Genomic DNA, 18,514 nt, shown 5'->3' with positions numbered 1-18,514 from the left:
GTAGTCGAAATGACCGAGACCGACCACTGCAGCGAACGCGTCGACGAAAAACCATTGCGTTTCTTCACAGCTTCCGAATCCATACTGCTCCCGGGTCAAGAGCAACTCATCACCATCACTTCTCCGAATATTGCGAATGGTGACGTCCTTATCACCCCTTCCAGCAGCTGTCTAGCTCGCGGCGTTGTAGTCCCCTCCAGCCTGGTGCGGTTCAAAGACAGTGCAGCGATAATCATTGGCCTGAACCCTACCCCAGAGCCCGTCCTCCTACCCCAAGGTTCTGCAGTGTCATGTTATGTGGATACCCAACCGGTATCTTTGGTCTCTCTTCACGCCTTGACACCTCAGCCACAACAGGCCCAGTCTGTTATTTCCTCCTCCTTTGCTCCCGGGATAAATCCTGACCTTTCTGCTTCTCAGCGTGAGGCATTGCTGAATTTGCTCAGGAAACACCAGGCCTCCTTCGACGCCAATGCTTCGGCACTAGGACAGACCACAGTTGCGCATCATCGCATCGACACTGAAGGTCAGACTGTTGTACGCCGTCGTCCCTACCGAGTCTCCTTGGCCGAGCGCAAAATCATCGAGGAGAACGTGACCGATATGCTAAACAGAAACATCATACGACCCTCTACCAGTTCTTGGTCATCACCCGTTGTGTTGGTACAAAAGAAGGATGGATCGGTACGATTTTGTGTTGATTACCGCGCGCTCAACAAGATTACCCGAAAGGATGTATATCCGATGCCCCGTATAGATGATGCACTTGACTCATTGCAAGGCGCCCAATACTTCTCCACCCTTGACCTTCGGTCCGGGTATTGGCAAATACCAATGGACGAAGCAGACAAAGAAAAGACCGCCTTTTCTACGCCGGACGGTCTGTACGAGTTTAACGTAATGCCATTCGGTCTATGTAATGCTCCCGCCACATTTGAAAGGATGATCGACACTGTTCTTCGTGGCCTCAAGTGGAAAACTTGTCTATGCTACCTCGATGATATCGTCGTGTTTTCTTCCACTTTTGATGATCATCTGCAACGCCTAGATCAAGTGCTCACATGTCTCTCCAACGCTGGACTTCAACTAAACACAAGGAAGTGCCATTTTGGCAACACAGCTATAAAAGTTCTAGGACATCTCGTTACTAAAGATGGCATCCAGCCCGATCCGGACAAAATTTCCGCAGTCCTCAAATTTCCGCAGTCCTCAAGAGTGGCGATGCGCCTTTAGCTTACCCCGCATACTATCTCGTTCCAATGCATAACCCCAAACTATCTGTTTTATAAGGTAGATATGTCTTCAACCGACTCTTTCTAGTTATTGTTTTTGAAGTCTGTCTGTTTAATTTGTCTTTAAACAAAAAAAAAACTTCAATGAGACAAATTCTCTAATCTCATTCCTGGTGAAGGCCTGACTGCGGTGGAAAACTCACACAAACGTTTCCTGTCTTCTTACAGTGACTGTCTTCACCACCACTTTTGAGGATATACATAAGAATGGAAATATGGCAATAGACTTGTTCTCAGAAAAAAAAGAAACTTCCAAGTGGATGGCTTCAAAAGCCCGCTATTATGAGTCAGGTAAGGTTTGTCCCGGAAAGTAATTCGTTTCAGTCTGCTGCATGACAGACAAATGAAATTTCGTCAACGCAGCTGTGAGCTCAAATGCCTCTAAAGGTTCATTGCTCGCACAGATGTTACACTCAATTAAGCGAGCACCTCTGTGAAACAATCATGTGGTCCGTAATAATGGTACGCAAAGTTATTAGGGCAAGAGCCGCAGATTCCTCATGAAACGCGTAAATTGCCTCTGGGCGTAGGCGCCATCGGTGTCAAAACCAGCGATTAAAATTTTATCAACACGTGATGACTTCGTCTCACTACGTTCTAGTACGTCACGTAACACCAAAAGACATCTGACATCTCCATGCACAATGTGACGCCATATTGGCGTCACACTGCGTGACTTCACATGATCTCGTCATCACATGAAATTGTAGCTTGGTAAAAAGTGGACCGACCACAGATGCCATGCTGAATCCAGGTGAGATCTGGAAACCTTGAATTGGCTCCGAATTTATATGCACAACGTAGCTAGCATTTAAATGAGAATGACGCAGCGAGCAATGACAAGCAGAATGATGGGTGTAACCTTAAGGAACAAGAAGAGAGGAGATATGGATAAGTAAACAAACCGGGGTTAAAAACATCATAGTTGAAATCAAGAAAAAGAAATGGACATGGACCGGGCACGCAACACGTAGGCAGGATAACTGCTCGTCGTTAACGATCACAGACTGGATTCTAAAACAAGACAAGCGAGTGAAGGAGAGAGAGAAAGTTAGGTGTGTAGATAAGATTAAAAAGTTTGCAGGTATAAAGTGGCAGCAGCAAGCTGAAGGACCAAGTTGACGGGCGGAACATGGAAGAGGCCTTTATCTTGCATTGGACGTAGTCAGGCTTATGATAATGACGATGATGGCATAATTAATGGTAGGCCCATTTTTGTATATAGGGTATGCCATCGCTGGTTGCGCGTGAGAGCAATCAATGGGCCCTTCTCATTTGATGCAGCAAACTCTTGTTTCTTTAAGGTGGGTTGTTGTCAGGGGTGCTACCTGCTGTATTCGCGCACGCAAATGGAGGCAACTATTAGCCTTCCTGCCTCTCTGAAATATGGAGGGTGAGTAACAGCATCACTCCAGAAGCAAATGTAATCTGTGGATATAGATAGGCAGACCGACTTCAGTATAACATTAACAAGACCAATGAGGACAACAGCGAAAAATGAGGAAAATGATACGCCTTCCTGAAAAACTGAGCAGTACTTGTCATGTACAGATTTACCCTCATCGAATCGCACAAACAAGGAGTGGCTAGTTTTAGAGTTGATTGCCTGCCCATCCAAACATTCTTCCACCAATGCCTGCTGCATCGACGACAGTGAGGATGGTAATATGGGGTACATTACCGCATGTACCCTTTCTCTCAAGGAAGAAGGTGGATGTTTGTGTGTATGTGTGTGTGTGAGAGAGAGAGAGAGGGAGAGAGAGAGAGAGTGCGTGGGTGTGCGATATATAAAACTAGGACAAAATGCCATATAGGAGCATGCTTATTAATCCCAGAAATGAAATAGGGAACGAATTCGTTAATGAATACCCCGGACTCTGCTTCACATATAATAGCTCTTCTGCGTAATATTTTCTTGCATTCTCATTAATTAGGACATTTGACGCATACCTTACGTTACTATGAGTCACATGGCTTTTTTTTATTGCGAAGGCTCGGGAAATAGCTGACACCATCTCTCCAACAGGGTCAATCATCTCCAATTCATAGAATTGAAGCAATCAGGACAATTGACGTCGGCATTACAGAAAAACGCTTCATTGGGATCTACACTCAGCTTCAAGGTAAAGTAGAAATTCCTTACTACATTGACTGGCGTTGGGATACCGTAAGCATTTTGCATGAGAGCAGCTCACAAGTTTTTTTTTGTTTAGATCTTTTACTCACATTTACTATAAGTATTCGTTAATGCACGAAAGCCGCCGAAGAAATCAAATGTGTTAACGTTTAGAACCGCTCCTACTAGCTCAACGCTATGCATTTGCGCACTTGAGTGCCAAGAGTACTTCCACTCCCTCAGCGGGAATGCCTTCGTGAAAAAGGGATATACTTCACCTGTTATAAATAATCATGCATAGGAACTATTCGAAGTTTTAAGATATTGTGGTGACACTGAAGTAGTGTAACAAATAAAAACATTGTAGTTTCGTTTAGTGACTATGGTGCAATATTTATTGATACGCGGATGTAGCGATGAATTAGTGTGAGTGCTGATATTGGCTTGGAAGTTGAATGTGACATGCTAACTTGATCGTTTTTGTAGCAGGACTACACGCACATACCGCAGTATCTATTGAGAATTGCTAACCATGGGCGCTTTTCGACCTCCCGAAAGCCTGGAAAACGTGTTTCGCTAAGCAGATAAAATGTTGTCATGATTGGGGTTGCTATGAACAAAAAATTAGGTGCCACAATTAACACGTAGTTTTTTTATGGTATACACCAGGAGTCCCAAGAACGTGGCCAGTGACACACACGTGAATGTATCCGTCGCACAGCTGCATTTTTATTTGGCTAATAATTACGTTTGTGAATGACACAGGCAAGACTGACCCGAGGCATTCGTTTGGTGAAGCACCCCATGTGTTCAACATTTCTTAAAGCATAACCGTGGAACAAAATCTATAGTTCTGAATTGGTACCCAGATTACAGTGATTTGGTGATTTGTACTACAATAATAAGTCCTGGGGCCGAAGTTCCTTCAAAAATGACCCAATATCATGGATATGGGAAAGTATTCACTTAGAGCGGTAACGTTTGCTGAGAGTCACCGTTTGAGAGTCACAGTCTGAAAAAAAATTATGGCAGATTGCACATACCTTGGAAATTGATGTTGTGCGAATCATGCGGCTACAAGGTGAATGTCTTCCATTTATTTTTTTATTGAACGAGACGTCATGAAGTGGCGAGCAATATACGTACAAATCTACACACACACATATAAACAATAATGAGCCTCAAATGCTCTATATTAGCATTTGTTTGCAGTTGCGTAATGATGCCAACAGCAGCATGAATATTAGAAACACCTCCAGCAGTTAGCTGATCTGAAGCGCTGATTCTTACGCTGAGGCTCATGAGGATGGTAGCCCTCAACACTGCTACACAAGTCAGCCTCAGCGGATGACGCCTAACTACAATTGACGTTAACCCGACAAGACGGATGTATCAAAGTAGTACATATGTCATGCCATAATATTTGATAGCCAGTACTGCTATCAGAATTGCCGTTTCATGAACATTAGAGTATGTTGGGAAAGTATTTCCGAGGCCTGGCGTGACTTTATGGCATAATACTTGATTGGCACGCAGAACGCTATGTTTAGATTTCTGCTGGAAAAGTGGCATTTATTTTTTGCATCCGTCTGATAAACGCTGGCTCTGTCCCCCTTTTCTTAACCATAAAGCCTTGAAATTAACTCATCTGTGTTCTTGCCGTTCCTGGGTAAATATAAAATGTCAATCACCCGTGGAACACACCCGCATGCCAGTGGCAAATACTCTCCCTCAGACATGTGCCACTGTTTTTACAGCAAAATCTGCTATGAGATCACAACTCGGGTCATGCGCAGTTATCCGCCACCGCCGGTGTCCATCAACACATCGCGTGAAATTCGAAAAAAAAAACCCGAGGCCTAAAGACACAGTGGGGTTCGAAACCCGGGACTGCTGGGTGCCAGCCCAGTATTCTACCACTGAGCTAGCTAGGACAGTGCTTGTGACTTGTTGGCAAGCCTAGCATCAAAGACACAGTGGGGCTTGAACCCGGGTCCTCTGGGTGCCAGCCAAGTATTCTACACCTGAGCCACACTGGTGCTTGTGACTTGTTGGCAAACTTGCCTTAAGCAGGCTTGATGTCGGGAAAACAATCGCGTTAATATGATTTATAGAGCGTTATAAAACAGCGAAAGAACAACCAGTCGTCGCACAATGCGAATAGCGTAATGAGTGGGCCGTCCAATGCACCAACCCATTACAAAAAGCTTGTTCTTGTTCCAGCGAAATTGACATTTTGTGACTCCCAGCCGGCACTTCAGCTAATTTAAAAATATACATGAAACAAGTCACTGCATACAGTCCCCTAGTGTGTGACATAATAAATATGTTGAATGAGGCATTTCAATCCGGACATACCATTGCGTTGCAATGGATTCCCAGTCATTGTGGCATAGCTGGGAATGAATAAGCTGATTCAGATGCGGAAATGGCTCACAGTAGTGGCGAAGTAATATCAATTCACTTTTCCCTATATGACATCAACGCCTTGCTATCTAAAGGTATGAAGACATCTATGCAAGCACTATAGAATGATCCGGATTATCGCCACGAGCGCATTTACAGGCTTGACTGTTGTCGTGCCTTTCGGCTTCCGTTCCGAATAAGGAGAGACCAAGAAACGTATACTACATACACTGCGGCTGGGTGTCGCATACATGCGACGATACTTATGCAGGATTGGGCAGGAGCAAAATTCTAAGTGCAACTTTTGTAACACGCCAGAGGCTATTAATCACATCCAGTGTGTGTGCCCTTTATACGCAATTTAAATACAATCTCTTAAGCGCCTTAGGATGACCTTGACTGCCGACCCTTTTCGGAAGAGAAACGTTTGGGTGCTGGGAATGTGTGGATCACGCCCAACGCAGTTCAAAAGGCATGCTCGCATTTCTAAGCAAGACAGCTTTAGATTCCAGTCTTCAGAGCATCTGCTAATGTAGAGACTTTTGTGCGTGTATTACACCGAACGAGACATTGTGTGCAGTGACTCATTGTGCTATACCCCAATCACCCCTCATCATACCCTCCTCTTTCTTTGCCTTTTCCCCTTACCTCTGTGAGGAGTAGCAGGGCCGGAAACACGCTTTCAAGGCTTTCTTCTTCTTCTTCTTCTTCTTCTTCTTCTTCTTCTTTTTCTTCTTCTTCTTCTTCTTCTTCTTCTTCTTCTTCTTCTTCTTCTTCTTCTTCTTCTTCTTCTTCTTCTTCTTCTTCTTCTTCTTCTTCTTCTTCTTCTTCTAACTCTGGCGCATACCCACTTCAGTCATCATTCCTCATCGTCGTCAGCCACTGCATCAATAATTGGCACAAAATTTCTTTCAAGTGTTTAGCGGATACCATGCTTATCAGAAGAATGACAAATGATAGCACAGGGAACACCGGCCTACTATTCAAAAAATTATTAATAATGACCTAGTGCAATAAAGCAAGCTTGCTCGCAGTAGTTACCCAATGAGAGTTTTGAAAAGGCTCTGAAAGGCCGCTCTTTTAACTTTCGCTGCGACTGTGCTGCGTTTTCCGCGCCGGCCTGACATTTTGGAAAGTGTTTCACGACGTACGCGACGAGATTGTGACATATTCACGTCATGACCAGAGTGTGGTGTTCGTCAAACCATCCTAACTTATTGTACTAACTTTGGTGTTCCCCAAGTTAAGGGGGTGATCAAGAGAGCAACCAGACGTAGGCGGATAGATAGATAGATAGATAGATAGATAGATAGATAGATAGATAGATAGATAGATAGATAGATAGATAGATAGATAGATAGATGCCAAAAGTGCTTGCAGTAAGCAAAAAAATGCTTCGCATTTAATACCTTCCCTCCTTGTTTTTGCCTGCTTGTCTGTCTGGGCTTTTGCGAGACTACATCGCCTGACCGCGGCCCGCTGGCTGAGGTGAATTTCGGACCCCTGTAATAGAGCGTGATTTATTTGTCGTGCTCTGTTCGTGTGCCGTTATATTTATCTGTAGCAGCATAATCTTCCTTCTCACTAGAAAGTTTCTCCTCTACATCACCTACTCATGGCGCTTTCAAACTACATGCATTCATGATGACGTCACTGATGTTTCCACGTAGTGTTAAACAACGCTTTTCACTCTTTCCACAGGGACATGGCGAATGTAACTAAGAGAGAATTCAGCACACTTTTGGCGTTATTTCTTGTATTAGCTGAAGTCTTCGGTGAAGGGAAGGACCCCTCGGATACCACTGTCGTAGACGCTTTCAAGGTATGAAAGTTATTTGTTCTCGTTTTTATTGAGAAATAGTTGTACGATCAATTTGCTGCCTAGAGTTAGGCATGCCAGACCGAAAGCGCAGGATTTATCTTCTCTCTTCTGAAAGAGGCAGAGACTCTTTGTGCGGGCGTTCGCGTGAGCGCGTTTGTCCGTACTTTGCGTAAATGTGGGCTTGCCGGCCTTAAGCGTTGGTTCGTTAACACAAATGTCAATTGCAATGCCTCAGCATCCTAAGGCTCAGCATTAGCGAATAAAGCACCTCGTGGATTGCCAGGCACTGGTCACGGCACCTTCTAACGTAACAAATGGAAAATCAAGCGAACAGATGAATAATAAGTGATATTACCTATATAAGTCAGAATAAAGATAACAATTCTGGTTTACACATAATATGAAAAGAATATCCAACTCAAATGGCCAAGGCTATAAACTACAACATGGCTTCCATCAACGAAGCCAAAGCACTCTGGCAAGCTATAGTTGGCGGACGAGAGCATGGTGAAGAGGCTCTAAAGCCAAATAATCTCACCCCCGTATTTTACGCTGCAGCTGCTCCTTTTTATCATCCTGAAATGAATGTAAAATACTTTAAATATAGCTGCATGCAAACAGAATTTATTGAACTGATAATTCAATATAAAAGCGGACGACAGAAAGGAGTATACGCTTTCGTACTTCACTTACTCCATGACGTGTCAGCCTAGAGTTGTCTTGCTTTAATAAAAACACGGCTTAAATTTTGCTGTACCATAATGCTGTCGCATATGGCGGCCTTTGTGCCCTGGGTAGGTGCCGCTATCTCTGACAGATTCGATGCCGCGCAGTTTAGCACAAGGCGCTATGCGCACATATGCATGGTCGAAACACACCAGAAACGAAGAGCGGCTCCTACTAGAAGGACATTGAACACGAGCTATCACAATAATAATAATAATAATAATAATAATAATAATAATAATAATAATAATAATAATAATAATAATAATAATAATAATAATACACAGCTTTGCGGCAAAAGTGAAGCAATGAACGCGATAGCAACGAAGTGGAAGGTTACGCGAATAATGGCAAGAACATAGAAACGTGCCCCGCGTTTCTCGTTCGCAAATCACGCACAAAACGCACTCGCAGGTACAGAAGTTGTTACTTTGCTGTATCTGAAATGCGCGCCCTCGCCCCGCCGTTTTGGTCTCAGCTGCTTACCCGCAGCTGCTTACCCGTAAGTACTCGGCTGCTTACCCGCACGTCGCGGGATCGAATCCCGGCTACGACGGCCGGCTTCATTTTCTATGAAGGCGGAAATGCTGTAGGCCCATGTGCTTTGATTTGGGTTTACGTTAAAGAGCCGCGGGTGATCTGAATTTCCGGAGCGTTTCTCATTAATCATATGGTGGCTTTGGAACGTTAAGCCCGACATATCAATCATCAAGTAAAAGCGCGCCATTTTCGCCAACGGAGACTGTGCAGCAAGTGCAGTTATGTTTCTGCGCCCTGTAGCTACAACCGAATCGTTCCGGTGGAAGCCCAAGGCGCACGATTATCCCCACCGCGAGATGAGGGCGAGCACGCGTGAGCATTCACCCGGCGCCTCTCTCCGCGGGGCAAAGTACGCCTGGAAGAAGAGAGGGCGCGCCAACGCGTCGTGACGATCTGGCGACGCGCGTTCATTGCTCCATCTCGATGGTAATGCGTAAAACACAATAGTTCCCCGAGATGGCCATCGGCTGCGGTAAGTGGTAAATATAAATAGCTTGCGATTTCAACGTTGAAGCAGGTGCTCCTTCGTGGCTCAGTGGCTCACGCCTTGCACTCACAAGCAAGTCGACCGTTCGAATTCGCGTGCCGGAGTTTTTTCTGTATTATTTTTCTTTCTTCAATTTTCATGTATATATAGAGATACGCATACATATACGGTGAATGACACCGACGCCCATGTCGACATCGACGCCAGTGGCAAAATTTAGCCAAGACTGTCCACATGATTGCTATCGCAATAATAAAAAAAATAGACACCACGAAGGCTGAAAAAAAGATACTAGATAAGGATGCACTAAAAAACTGGTTCTGACTGACGCAGAAAGAACGGGATCAGAAACGAGTAGGTTGAAACACGGAGCAGTAGTATATGTTACCATTTAATACTTAGTGGACCGCTTCTAGAAAGGTCGCTGCCGTCAATATTTGTGCTCTATATCCACGAAGAAAGTATAGTCATGATGTGTGCACTAGATACCAGGAGATAAGTCATTCGCATTGCATTAAGTGTACGCATGTCTCAGAAGTGCGTAAATTCCTCTTATGCTTTCACATTGCAGGTCTTTCGTACTTTGCCGCACGGCACAACCATATTTGATATGGATGGTGATGGGGACCTCGATTGTGTTACCGCTGTTCGTACCGAATTCAGCGAAGATCCCCTGGAAACAACATATGTTCTACTCTTCAAAGGCCTCGGCGGGAAAGAACCGTGAGCTGCAATTATAACAATTTAATGGGGCGATAAGGACAAATTTAAGGAGAAAGAAGGACAAGAACAACAAGAGAGAAACGCAGGGAGCTTAACCATGCACATGGCCAGTTCGCTACCCTACGCTGGGGGAATGGGAAAGGGGTGTATAAAGATGAGCGAGAAAAGCACCAGCGTGGCTCAGTGGTAGAATACTGAGCTGTCCCGCAGCGGACCCAGGTTTGAGTATCAGGAGAAGAATGCAGTGAATATCAAAGGAATCATTTACGCAATCAATCGATAAATTTGACGGTGAAAATTACCTTTCATTTTATTGCTATATGGTTGAAAACTTGTTTTGCCTAATTTCTGCTGTCGGCGTCATTGAACCTGAGAGACAACTCAGCGTTGTTAGCGAGCGAAAAACTGAAATACATTCCAAATAAATAAAGAGTCTTGGTTATAGTGGGAATCAAACCGACGTCACCTTCACGGCAAGCGAGTATTCGACCATACATTCATGTCAATGCTTTAAATGGCATCGAAAGAAAGACATGTATGAATGTTACATAAGTAAGCAGTCTCAACGTATATGACATTGCGGTGCAGAAGCGTAGTCTCCATGCAGGCCTCAGTATGTGTAAATTGTATAGCGAGTTGACGATTTGAAGGCCCACTCTTTTTTACCATGATTAGTCGTCATCAACAGGAGCAACATCCTTATCAAAATATGCAGCTTCACCGCCTAGTAGGCTTTAGGCTCACGTAGTGGGCACTTGTACAGTTTGCAAAAGGAAGAATTATGGTGAAGTGGGAACTTCGCAATCGTCTCTTTATTTTAAGATAAGTTGAAACGGTCAATGTCATATGGTATAGCTGTTGTTTAAGCCCACGAAAACACTGCAAACGCCAGTCGAGATGCTGCCATAATGTTTGTCTTACAGAGCACAACTCATCTTTGAAGTCTGCAGAGGCATCGAATCTCGCGGTTTATTGCAAAGAATGAGCTTGCTATCCTGTTTTACAGGACACATGAGTGGTTTTTTGTATCAGCAATCGGCTAACCCACGATATGACCGAAGCATTTTATATAAAAAATAGCATCATCATCATCATCATCATCATCATCATCATCCTGACTACGTTCACTGCAGGACAAAGGCCTCTCCCATGTTCTGCCAGTCAACTAGGTCTTGTGTTTGCTGCTGCCAATTTATACCCGCAAACTTCTTAATCTCATCTGCCCACCTAACCTTCTGTCTTCCCCTAACCCGCTTGCCTTCTCTGGGAATCCAGTTAGTTACCCTTAATGGCCAGTGGTTATCCTGTCTACGCGCTACATGCCCGGCCCATGTCCATTTCCGCTTCTTGATTTCAACTATGATATCCTTTAACCCCGTTTGTTTCCTAATATACTCTGCTGTCTTCTTGTCTTTTAAGGTTACACCTACCAATTTTCTTTCCATTGTTTGCTGTGTCGTCCTCACTTTAAGCTGAAACCTCTTTGTAAGTCTCCAGGTTTCTGCTCCATAGCAAAGTACCGGCAAGATGCAGCTGGTATATACCTTCCTTTTGAGGGATAGTGACAATCTACCTGTCGTGATTTAAGCGTGCTTGCCAAATGTGCGCCACCCCATTGTTATTCTTCTAGTTACTTCAATCTTGCGGATCGGCTTCACGGTTATTACCTTCCCTAAGTAGACATAGCCTTTTATAACTTGAAGTGCACTATTACCTATCTCGAAGTGCTACTCTCTTCCGAGGTTGTACATTACTTTCATTTTCTGCAGATTTTTTAAGACCAACCTTTCTGCTCTCCTTGTTTAACTACGTAATCATGAGTGCAATTCGTCCCTTGAGTTACTCTGCAATACAATGTCATCGGCGAAGCGCAGGTTACTAAGGTACTCTCTATTAATTCTTATGCCTAACTGTTCCCATTCTTGGCCTCTGAAAACCTTCTGTAAGCAATGGTAAATAGCATTGGAGAGATTTCATCCCCCTGCCTTACACCCTTCTTGATTGGTGTTTCGTTCCTTTCTTTATGAAGCATTATGGTAGCAGTTGATCCCCTGTATATTTCGTCCAGGATGTTTATATATACTTCATCGAGGCCATGATTCCGCAGTGTCTGCATTACTGCTGATATTTCTACTGAATCAAACGCCTTCTCGTAATCTATGAAGTATATGTATAGCAGATGACTATATTCTGAGCATTTCTCTATTACCTTATTGATAGTAGGAATGCGGTCGATTGTTGAGTAGCCTGTTCGAAATGCTGCTTGTTCCTTTGGTTGATTGAATTCTAATGTTTTCTTAACTCTGTTAGCAATTACCTTAGTAAACAGCTTGTGTACTACGGAGAGCAAGCAGATCGGCGTGTAATTCTTCAAGTCCTCGTCATCTCCTTTTTTTATGTTTTAAGATGATGTTAGCATTCTTCCAAGACCCTGGTACTCTTCCCGTCAGGAGTCACCTCGTAAACAGGGTGGCTATAGTTTTTCTCACACAATCGGTCCTCCATCTTTCAGCAGATCTGATGATACCTGGTCCTCATCAGCAGCTTTACATCTTTGCAAGCTCTCCAAGGCTTTCCTGACTTCTTCTATCATTACTGGTGGGGTGTCATCTGGGTTACTTCTAGATATTATAGTATTAAGATCGGGGTAGTCCCGGCTATTGTACAGGTCTCTGTAAAACTCCTCCGCTATTTTAACTATCCTATCCATATTAGTAGTCATTTTGCCTCCTTTGTCCCTTAGTGCATACGTCCAACTTTCGCCTATCCCAAGTTTTCTCTTCACTGCTTTGACGCTTCCTCCGTTTTTCAGAGCGTGTTCAATTCTCTCCATGTTATACCTTTTTACATCGAATAACTTACGCCTAATAATCAGCTTCGAAAGCTCTGCCAGTTCTATTTTGTCTGTTGTGTTTGAGACTTTCATGCTTTGTCGCTTTTTATTGATGTTCTGCGTCTCCTGTGACAGCTAGCCAGTGTCCTGTCTGAGTACCTCACCTCCAACTTCCTTTGCACACTACGTAATGATACTCGTCAGATTATCATTCATGGCTCCAACGCTAAGGCTGCTTTCCTCAATAAAAGCCGATTACCTGTTCTGAAGTGAGACTCTGAATTCCTCTACTTTCCCTCTCAGTGCTAGCTCATTGATTGGCTTCTTGCGTATCAGTTTCTGTCGTTCCTTTTTCAAGTTTAGGCAAATTCGAGACGGTACCAATCTACGGTCACTGCATCGTACCTTGCCAAGCACTTCCACATCCTGCACGATGCCTGGGTGTGCACTCAGGATAAAGTCTATTTCGTTCTCATTTTCGCCATTAGGGCTCCTCCATGTCCACTTACGGTTTGCTGTTTTTCGGTAGAACGTATTCAATATCCGTAAATTATTGCGTTCTGCGAATTCTACTAGTAGCTCTCCTCTGGCATTTCTAGTACCGATGCCATAATCTCCCACTACCTGGTCTCCAGCCTGCTTCTTCCCTACCTTTGCATTAAAGTCTCCCATCAGTATAGTATACTGTGTTTTTACCTTACTCATTGCCAATTCCTCGTCTTCATAGAAACTTTCAACTAAAGCGTCATCAAGGCTGGATGTAGGCGCGTAAGCCTGTACAACCTTCATCTTGTATCTCATATTGAGTTTAATTACGATACCTACCACCTTTTCATTATTGCTATAGTATTCCTCTCTGTTTCCAGCTATGTGTCTGTGAATAAGGAACCCCACTCCAAGTTCTCTTCTGTCAGCTAAGCCGCGATAGCAAAGGATGTGCCCAGTCTGTAGCACTGTATAGGCTTCATCTGTCCTCCTAAACTCACTGAGCCCTATCATATCCCGTTTAACATCCTCTAGCTTCTCAAATAGTACAGCTAGACTTGCCTCAGTAGATAAGGTTCCAGCGTTAAACGTTGCGAGGTTCAGTTTCCAATGGCGGCCTGTCCGGATCCAGAGATTCTTAGCACCCTCTAAAAATATCTCGCTCCCGACAGGCCGCCATGGTGTATATCTACTAGATAGACACCATGAAAGACATGTTGTGACGAGTACGTGCCTTTTTTATCTCCCTGTTTAGGGCTATTCAGAAGGCTGATTTGCTCGTATTGATTTCACATACCTCTTGTTATAACGAATACCGGTTATGAAAAAGTAAACTATAATATTCATGTTACTTCTTCATGCAGAGGTTATACTGTACCATGTTGAAAGGGAACGATAAAAAACAAGATAAATTTTAAGGTCGTCCAAAGTATCACAATAGGCATGGGTTTGACCATGGTGACTGTTAAACGTACGAAAAAAATATTACTGTAATTAGGCTATGACGTGCGGCTACATGGCTTTTACCCGAATATCGTACAATCTTGGAATACGCAGTATTTATACAAAACCTCACTACTGGAATTCCCATACAAGAGAATGACTCTTGATACACTCTTATTTTTTTCTAAACCCTTAAAGAGCACGGTACATAGTTTGCTGCTTTTAGAGTAAAAATTTGTGGGTATACTGTAGCTTTAGGCAGCACTACTTTTAGGACTGAATGTTTATAAAATTACTGTATAATATGTCTTAAAATTTATTTCCTCAGTTTAAAACAGTGCCAGTCAGAAATGAAAACAAACATATGGCAGTATTGCGTGTGGCCCATACAGAGCTTCTAAAATAGACAAAAACTATTTGTATGGATCATTATTATTATTAAGAAATTGGTGGCAGAAAAAAATAGGCACCTACACAGCGGCATCTGCATGTATAAAAAAATGTGATAGCCTGAGAAGCCCGACCCAAAAAGTGAAAATTTAATCACTATTTCTTGTACTATAGGTGGGATTGCCTGAACAAAAATAATTATGATATATTGACGAACCGTCAGCTTTCACACGTTTCACTGCAGTACAAGTGCTTTTATGCACAGCAACGCTGAGATGTGGTCTTCGGAATTATTCCCATTCTAGTAGATGTGTGCCAGGTACCGAAAATTGTTGCATTGGTCCACGTGTGTTGGGTCCTTTCTTCATACGAAAACCGATCCACCGCATGACGTTTAATAGTGGGCGACATTTGGCTACGTAATTTTGCTCTACCCAATTACGAAGACGTCAAAGCAATTAAAATACGTGCATGGCAGAATAATTCCTCATCTTTTGTGACTCTGTCCTCAGCTTTTTCTCTTAAAGGGCCTAAACACTGGAATCGCGTAGTAATCTGACAACAGACTAAGTTCAACACGAGTTTTGCCTGCTACAAGAAATTCTGCGAGGAATGTTCACAGAAAACGTACAACTTGACGTAAACTTATCTTATTTTCACTTCTAAAAACGAAGCGTGCCCCCGTTTTCAGTCTCGCTGCAGTAACTAATAGAGAAAAGAAAAACAAACTCCGAAAGGCGTGACTTTGGATGTGTGCATGGCAAATGTAATGATTGCGCGAACTTTCTGTATTAAAACTCCTCAAGTGCTGGTGCAAAGAGAAGAGAACTGAAATGCTTTTCACCCTCCACTCCCTTGTGTACAGGTGGACGCCGTGTGTCGGATTTTTGCGACGCGGATCACATTAACGACATGACAGAGTTACCTTTAGACGCAGCTGTACGTTTCGGTTAAACGTGCGCCGCAAAAGCCAAGGCACACATAAGAAATGTTTTAGTTGGAACAATTTATTTGTTCACTACAGAAAACACGTACTACTTCTTACCTGACCTCGTTATAAAGCACAGCAATGAGCATGTTCACAGCTAAGATAGCAAAAATTCGTAGCAAGGCCCACTCCAGGTTAATTCTTGTGTTTGAATATGGTTTTCGTTGAGAGATCACGGTGACAGCCGTATCAAGTGTATTAAACACTGTATTTGGGGAGTTGGTCGGAGAGCCTTGGTAATATTGAAGTTCTAAACCACCAAGAAAACACTATCTTACATGTCATATGCTCAATAGCACAATTAGGACAATACATTAAGTTTGAATGCATGGTTTATTTGATATTTTCCGAGCCTCTACCCAGCAGGTTTCATTCATTATCAAAACGTTTAATGAATATTTCAGACGTAACGTATCGTTTCACATCAAGCCTGGTCGAACGCCTGACAGAACACAGTTTACCGTTGATGATGGTAAGTCAGAAAGCAACGTAATATAAATGATTGCATCTATTTGTGCACCGCTGTTACGTGCTTGTAACACTACTACAGTCATCAAAAACTCTAAAAGAAAAAGGCCAGAGATTGTCTAGACTAAGGTAACTTTCGCAGCTAATTAGCACGATTAAGGAAAACATTGAATGAAATTGTTTAACGAAATGAGTTTTACTTATAGGAGCATCCCCTTCGCTCATGATGCTCACATTAGTTTTCGGAGAGCACGGATGTAGTACATGACCTTTTTTAAAAAATTGCAGAAACCCTCGTCTTTTTCTTAGCTGAAAATTGTAGCATCAACATGCTACAATTTATTGCTCACTTGTGGCTGATCGTATTTTCATCATAATGCTGTCACGTGCGAATTTCTTTGTGGTGATCTGGTGATGAGTGGCAGAGGGTGGTTTCTTTGCGAGATGATGGATTTCCCTTCACCAAATTGAGATAGCGTGTATCCAAAGCCCAGTACAGCCATTCAATATCTGCAGTCAATCGATACGGCTGTAGGCCGATTGCCAACATGTTGGCCATTGGTGATACTTTGTAAAACGGAAGACTTTGACACACCTTGAGAGACTCCCATCTGTAGTGAACGAAGTGGGGTAATTATTAAAATAGAAGTCCTGTAGCCTGGAAACTGCTCCACTACACAACAATTGAATATTCTCATTCTTAGTGTGCCTGACCTTCTCAATCCGTCCTCCTATAGTGCCGAACACTATCGGTATCAAGGATGTTTTTAGCGAACGCACCAGTGAACTCGGCGCAATGTGGGTTATTTTCGTGCTGAAAATTTTCCTCGTTCAACATTTTGCAGATTACGATTTTGTTCAACATGCCCGTTTTCACTATACAAACTACCAGAACTGCGCCGTCATGGAGCAACCTTTCAGAGGTGTGCGGGGTAAGAACAACCATGATTGCCTTGTTGCACTGAAAAAAAAAAAGGTTCTTCTGTGTAACATTGCATGGCGTTGGCAATAGACTGGCACCGAAGAAGCACAGCAAGAAATTTGTACTACAGTGCCTAAAAAATCTGAAATACAACTTGCCTAATCAAGCAGCCCGCAGTACCTCAAATTATATTAAGGATCTTCTAAATGCGTAAAAATGTTTATAAAATGCTAATCTATTATTCTTTACCAATGGAATGTTCGATAAATACTGATGCTACAGTAAGTGTCGTATATTCAAGGAACCATGAAGATTGAACTATAAGAATACAGAAAAATGTTTCACAATAATAATGATCAACCTTTAGGTATGCAGCACTTGTCTATACACTTCATCTCTATATATGTTGACTTCTTGACTACTTTTTTGTTGTTTTCATTGCCGCTTTGCTTATGAGTGCTTGTTTATTTATTTACAATACAACTTCAAGATATAGTATGAAATGAAATTGTGAAATAAAGTCCAATGTGCTGTTTGAATAAATCTCGCAACTGCGATCCTTATATGCAACAACAAATCCGAGCCACCCACTGATGCAGTAGAAAGTACAAAACAGGAACCTTAACTAGAAACTCGTTAATATGCCACGTTCATGTAACTAAATTCTGTGATTCTGTCCAAACTTGGCAATAATATTCTCCGGTGGTCTCTTTTGCACTGAGGCGCAGAAACTGTTCCTTGCACATTTTTGTTTTGCACAAGCAAATTTGCCCAAACTATCGCGATGTCAAAAATTTCAAGAAAAAAAAACAACACACGACGTTTTAGCTCAAAGTTGTGGCCAGTACTTTAATCAGGAGGCACTGCGGTGCTCGTACAAATTTCATTAAGCTAGTAAAGCGGGGATTTTCTCCTCCATTTCGGCAGCGTGCCTGACCTGCTTGTACGTTCTTCGAGAGGCCACTTGGACGTTCATCGAGATTCCGGCTACTTTTGGCTCTGTATGGTGATGTCTAATGTGTTTCCACGAAAGACAACATTTCTTGGCACAAAGACGAATCGTCTGTCATTTTGTAGCACTTCTGCACTCCCTGTGATGAATTGAGAGACTTGCATTACAACACATATGTCCTTGTTCGTGCTATTTATGTTTTTTCTTCTATTCATTCCACAGAGTGTGTATTGTGGACTACGCAAGACACTTTTCGTGAAATGCCCGAAGATTGCATGCTAGAGTACCGGAAGAGCTGTAAGGATGCAGTGAAGCCTTATGATGAAGAAAGCTGTGCTGAATTTGTTCTCTAGGACATCCTTTGTTGTGTATTTGTCATCTGCTCTGACAAGGTGTCAATAAATTCATTGATTGAAGGCCA

General features: G+C 42.9%; 1 protein-coding gene across 3 annotated transcripts; it reads left to right on the top strand.

The window, feature by feature from the left end:
- The first annotated feature begins 1,965 nt into the window (after positions 1-1,965).
- On the top strand, positions 1,966-18,514 carry LOC119178339 (uncharacterized). Of its 3 annotated transcripts, XM_075888887.1 has the most exons (7): positions 1,966-2,046; positions 3,319-3,415; positions 7,516-7,636; positions 9,961-10,112; positions 16,156-16,223; positions 17,065-17,151; positions 18,316-18,514. In XM_075888887.1, the coding sequence occupies exons 3-7, from the start codon at positions 7,520-7,522 to the stop codon at positions 18,444-18,446; spliced, it is 555 nt and encodes a 184-aa protein (XP_075745002.1). In that variant the 5' UTR covers positions 1,966-2,046; positions 3,319-3,415; positions 7,516-7,519; the 3' UTR covers positions 18,447-18,514. The 3 variants fall into 3 exon arrangements, with proteins under 3 accessions (XP_075745002.1, XP_037285424.2, XP_037285425.2); XM_037429527.2 differs by lacking the exon at positions 1,966-2,046 and having other exon boundaries at positions 3,300-3,415; XM_037429528.2 differs by lacking the exons at positions 1,966-2,046; positions 3,319-3,415 and adding an exon at positions 3,416-3,459.

Source organism: Rhipicephalus microplus, chromosome 1 (assembly GCF_043290135.1).
Source record: "Rhipicephalus microplus isolate Deutch F79 chromosome 1, USDA_Rmic, whole genome shotgun sequence".
NCBI lineage: Eukaryota > Metazoa > Arthropoda > Arachnida > Ixodida > Ixodidae > Rhipicephalus > Rhipicephalus microplus.
This window is presented reverse-complemented; position numbering and strand designations above follow the sequence as displayed.

Excerpts from the sequence above, each read along its gene's own strand:
- LOC119178339 (XM_075888887.1), top strand. The coding sequence starts at position 7,520 with ATGGCGAATGTAACTAAGAGAGAATTCAGCACACTTTTGGCGTTATTT. Across the intron at positions 7,637-9,960 it reads CTGTCGTAGACGCTTTCAAG|GTCTTTCGTACTTTGCCGCA; the intron begins GTATGAAAGTTA and ends TTCACATTGCAG. Across the intron at positions 17,152-18,315 it reads ACCTTTCAGAGGTGTGCGGG|AGTGTGTATTGTGGACTACG; the intron begins GTAAGAACAACC and ends TTCATTCCACAG.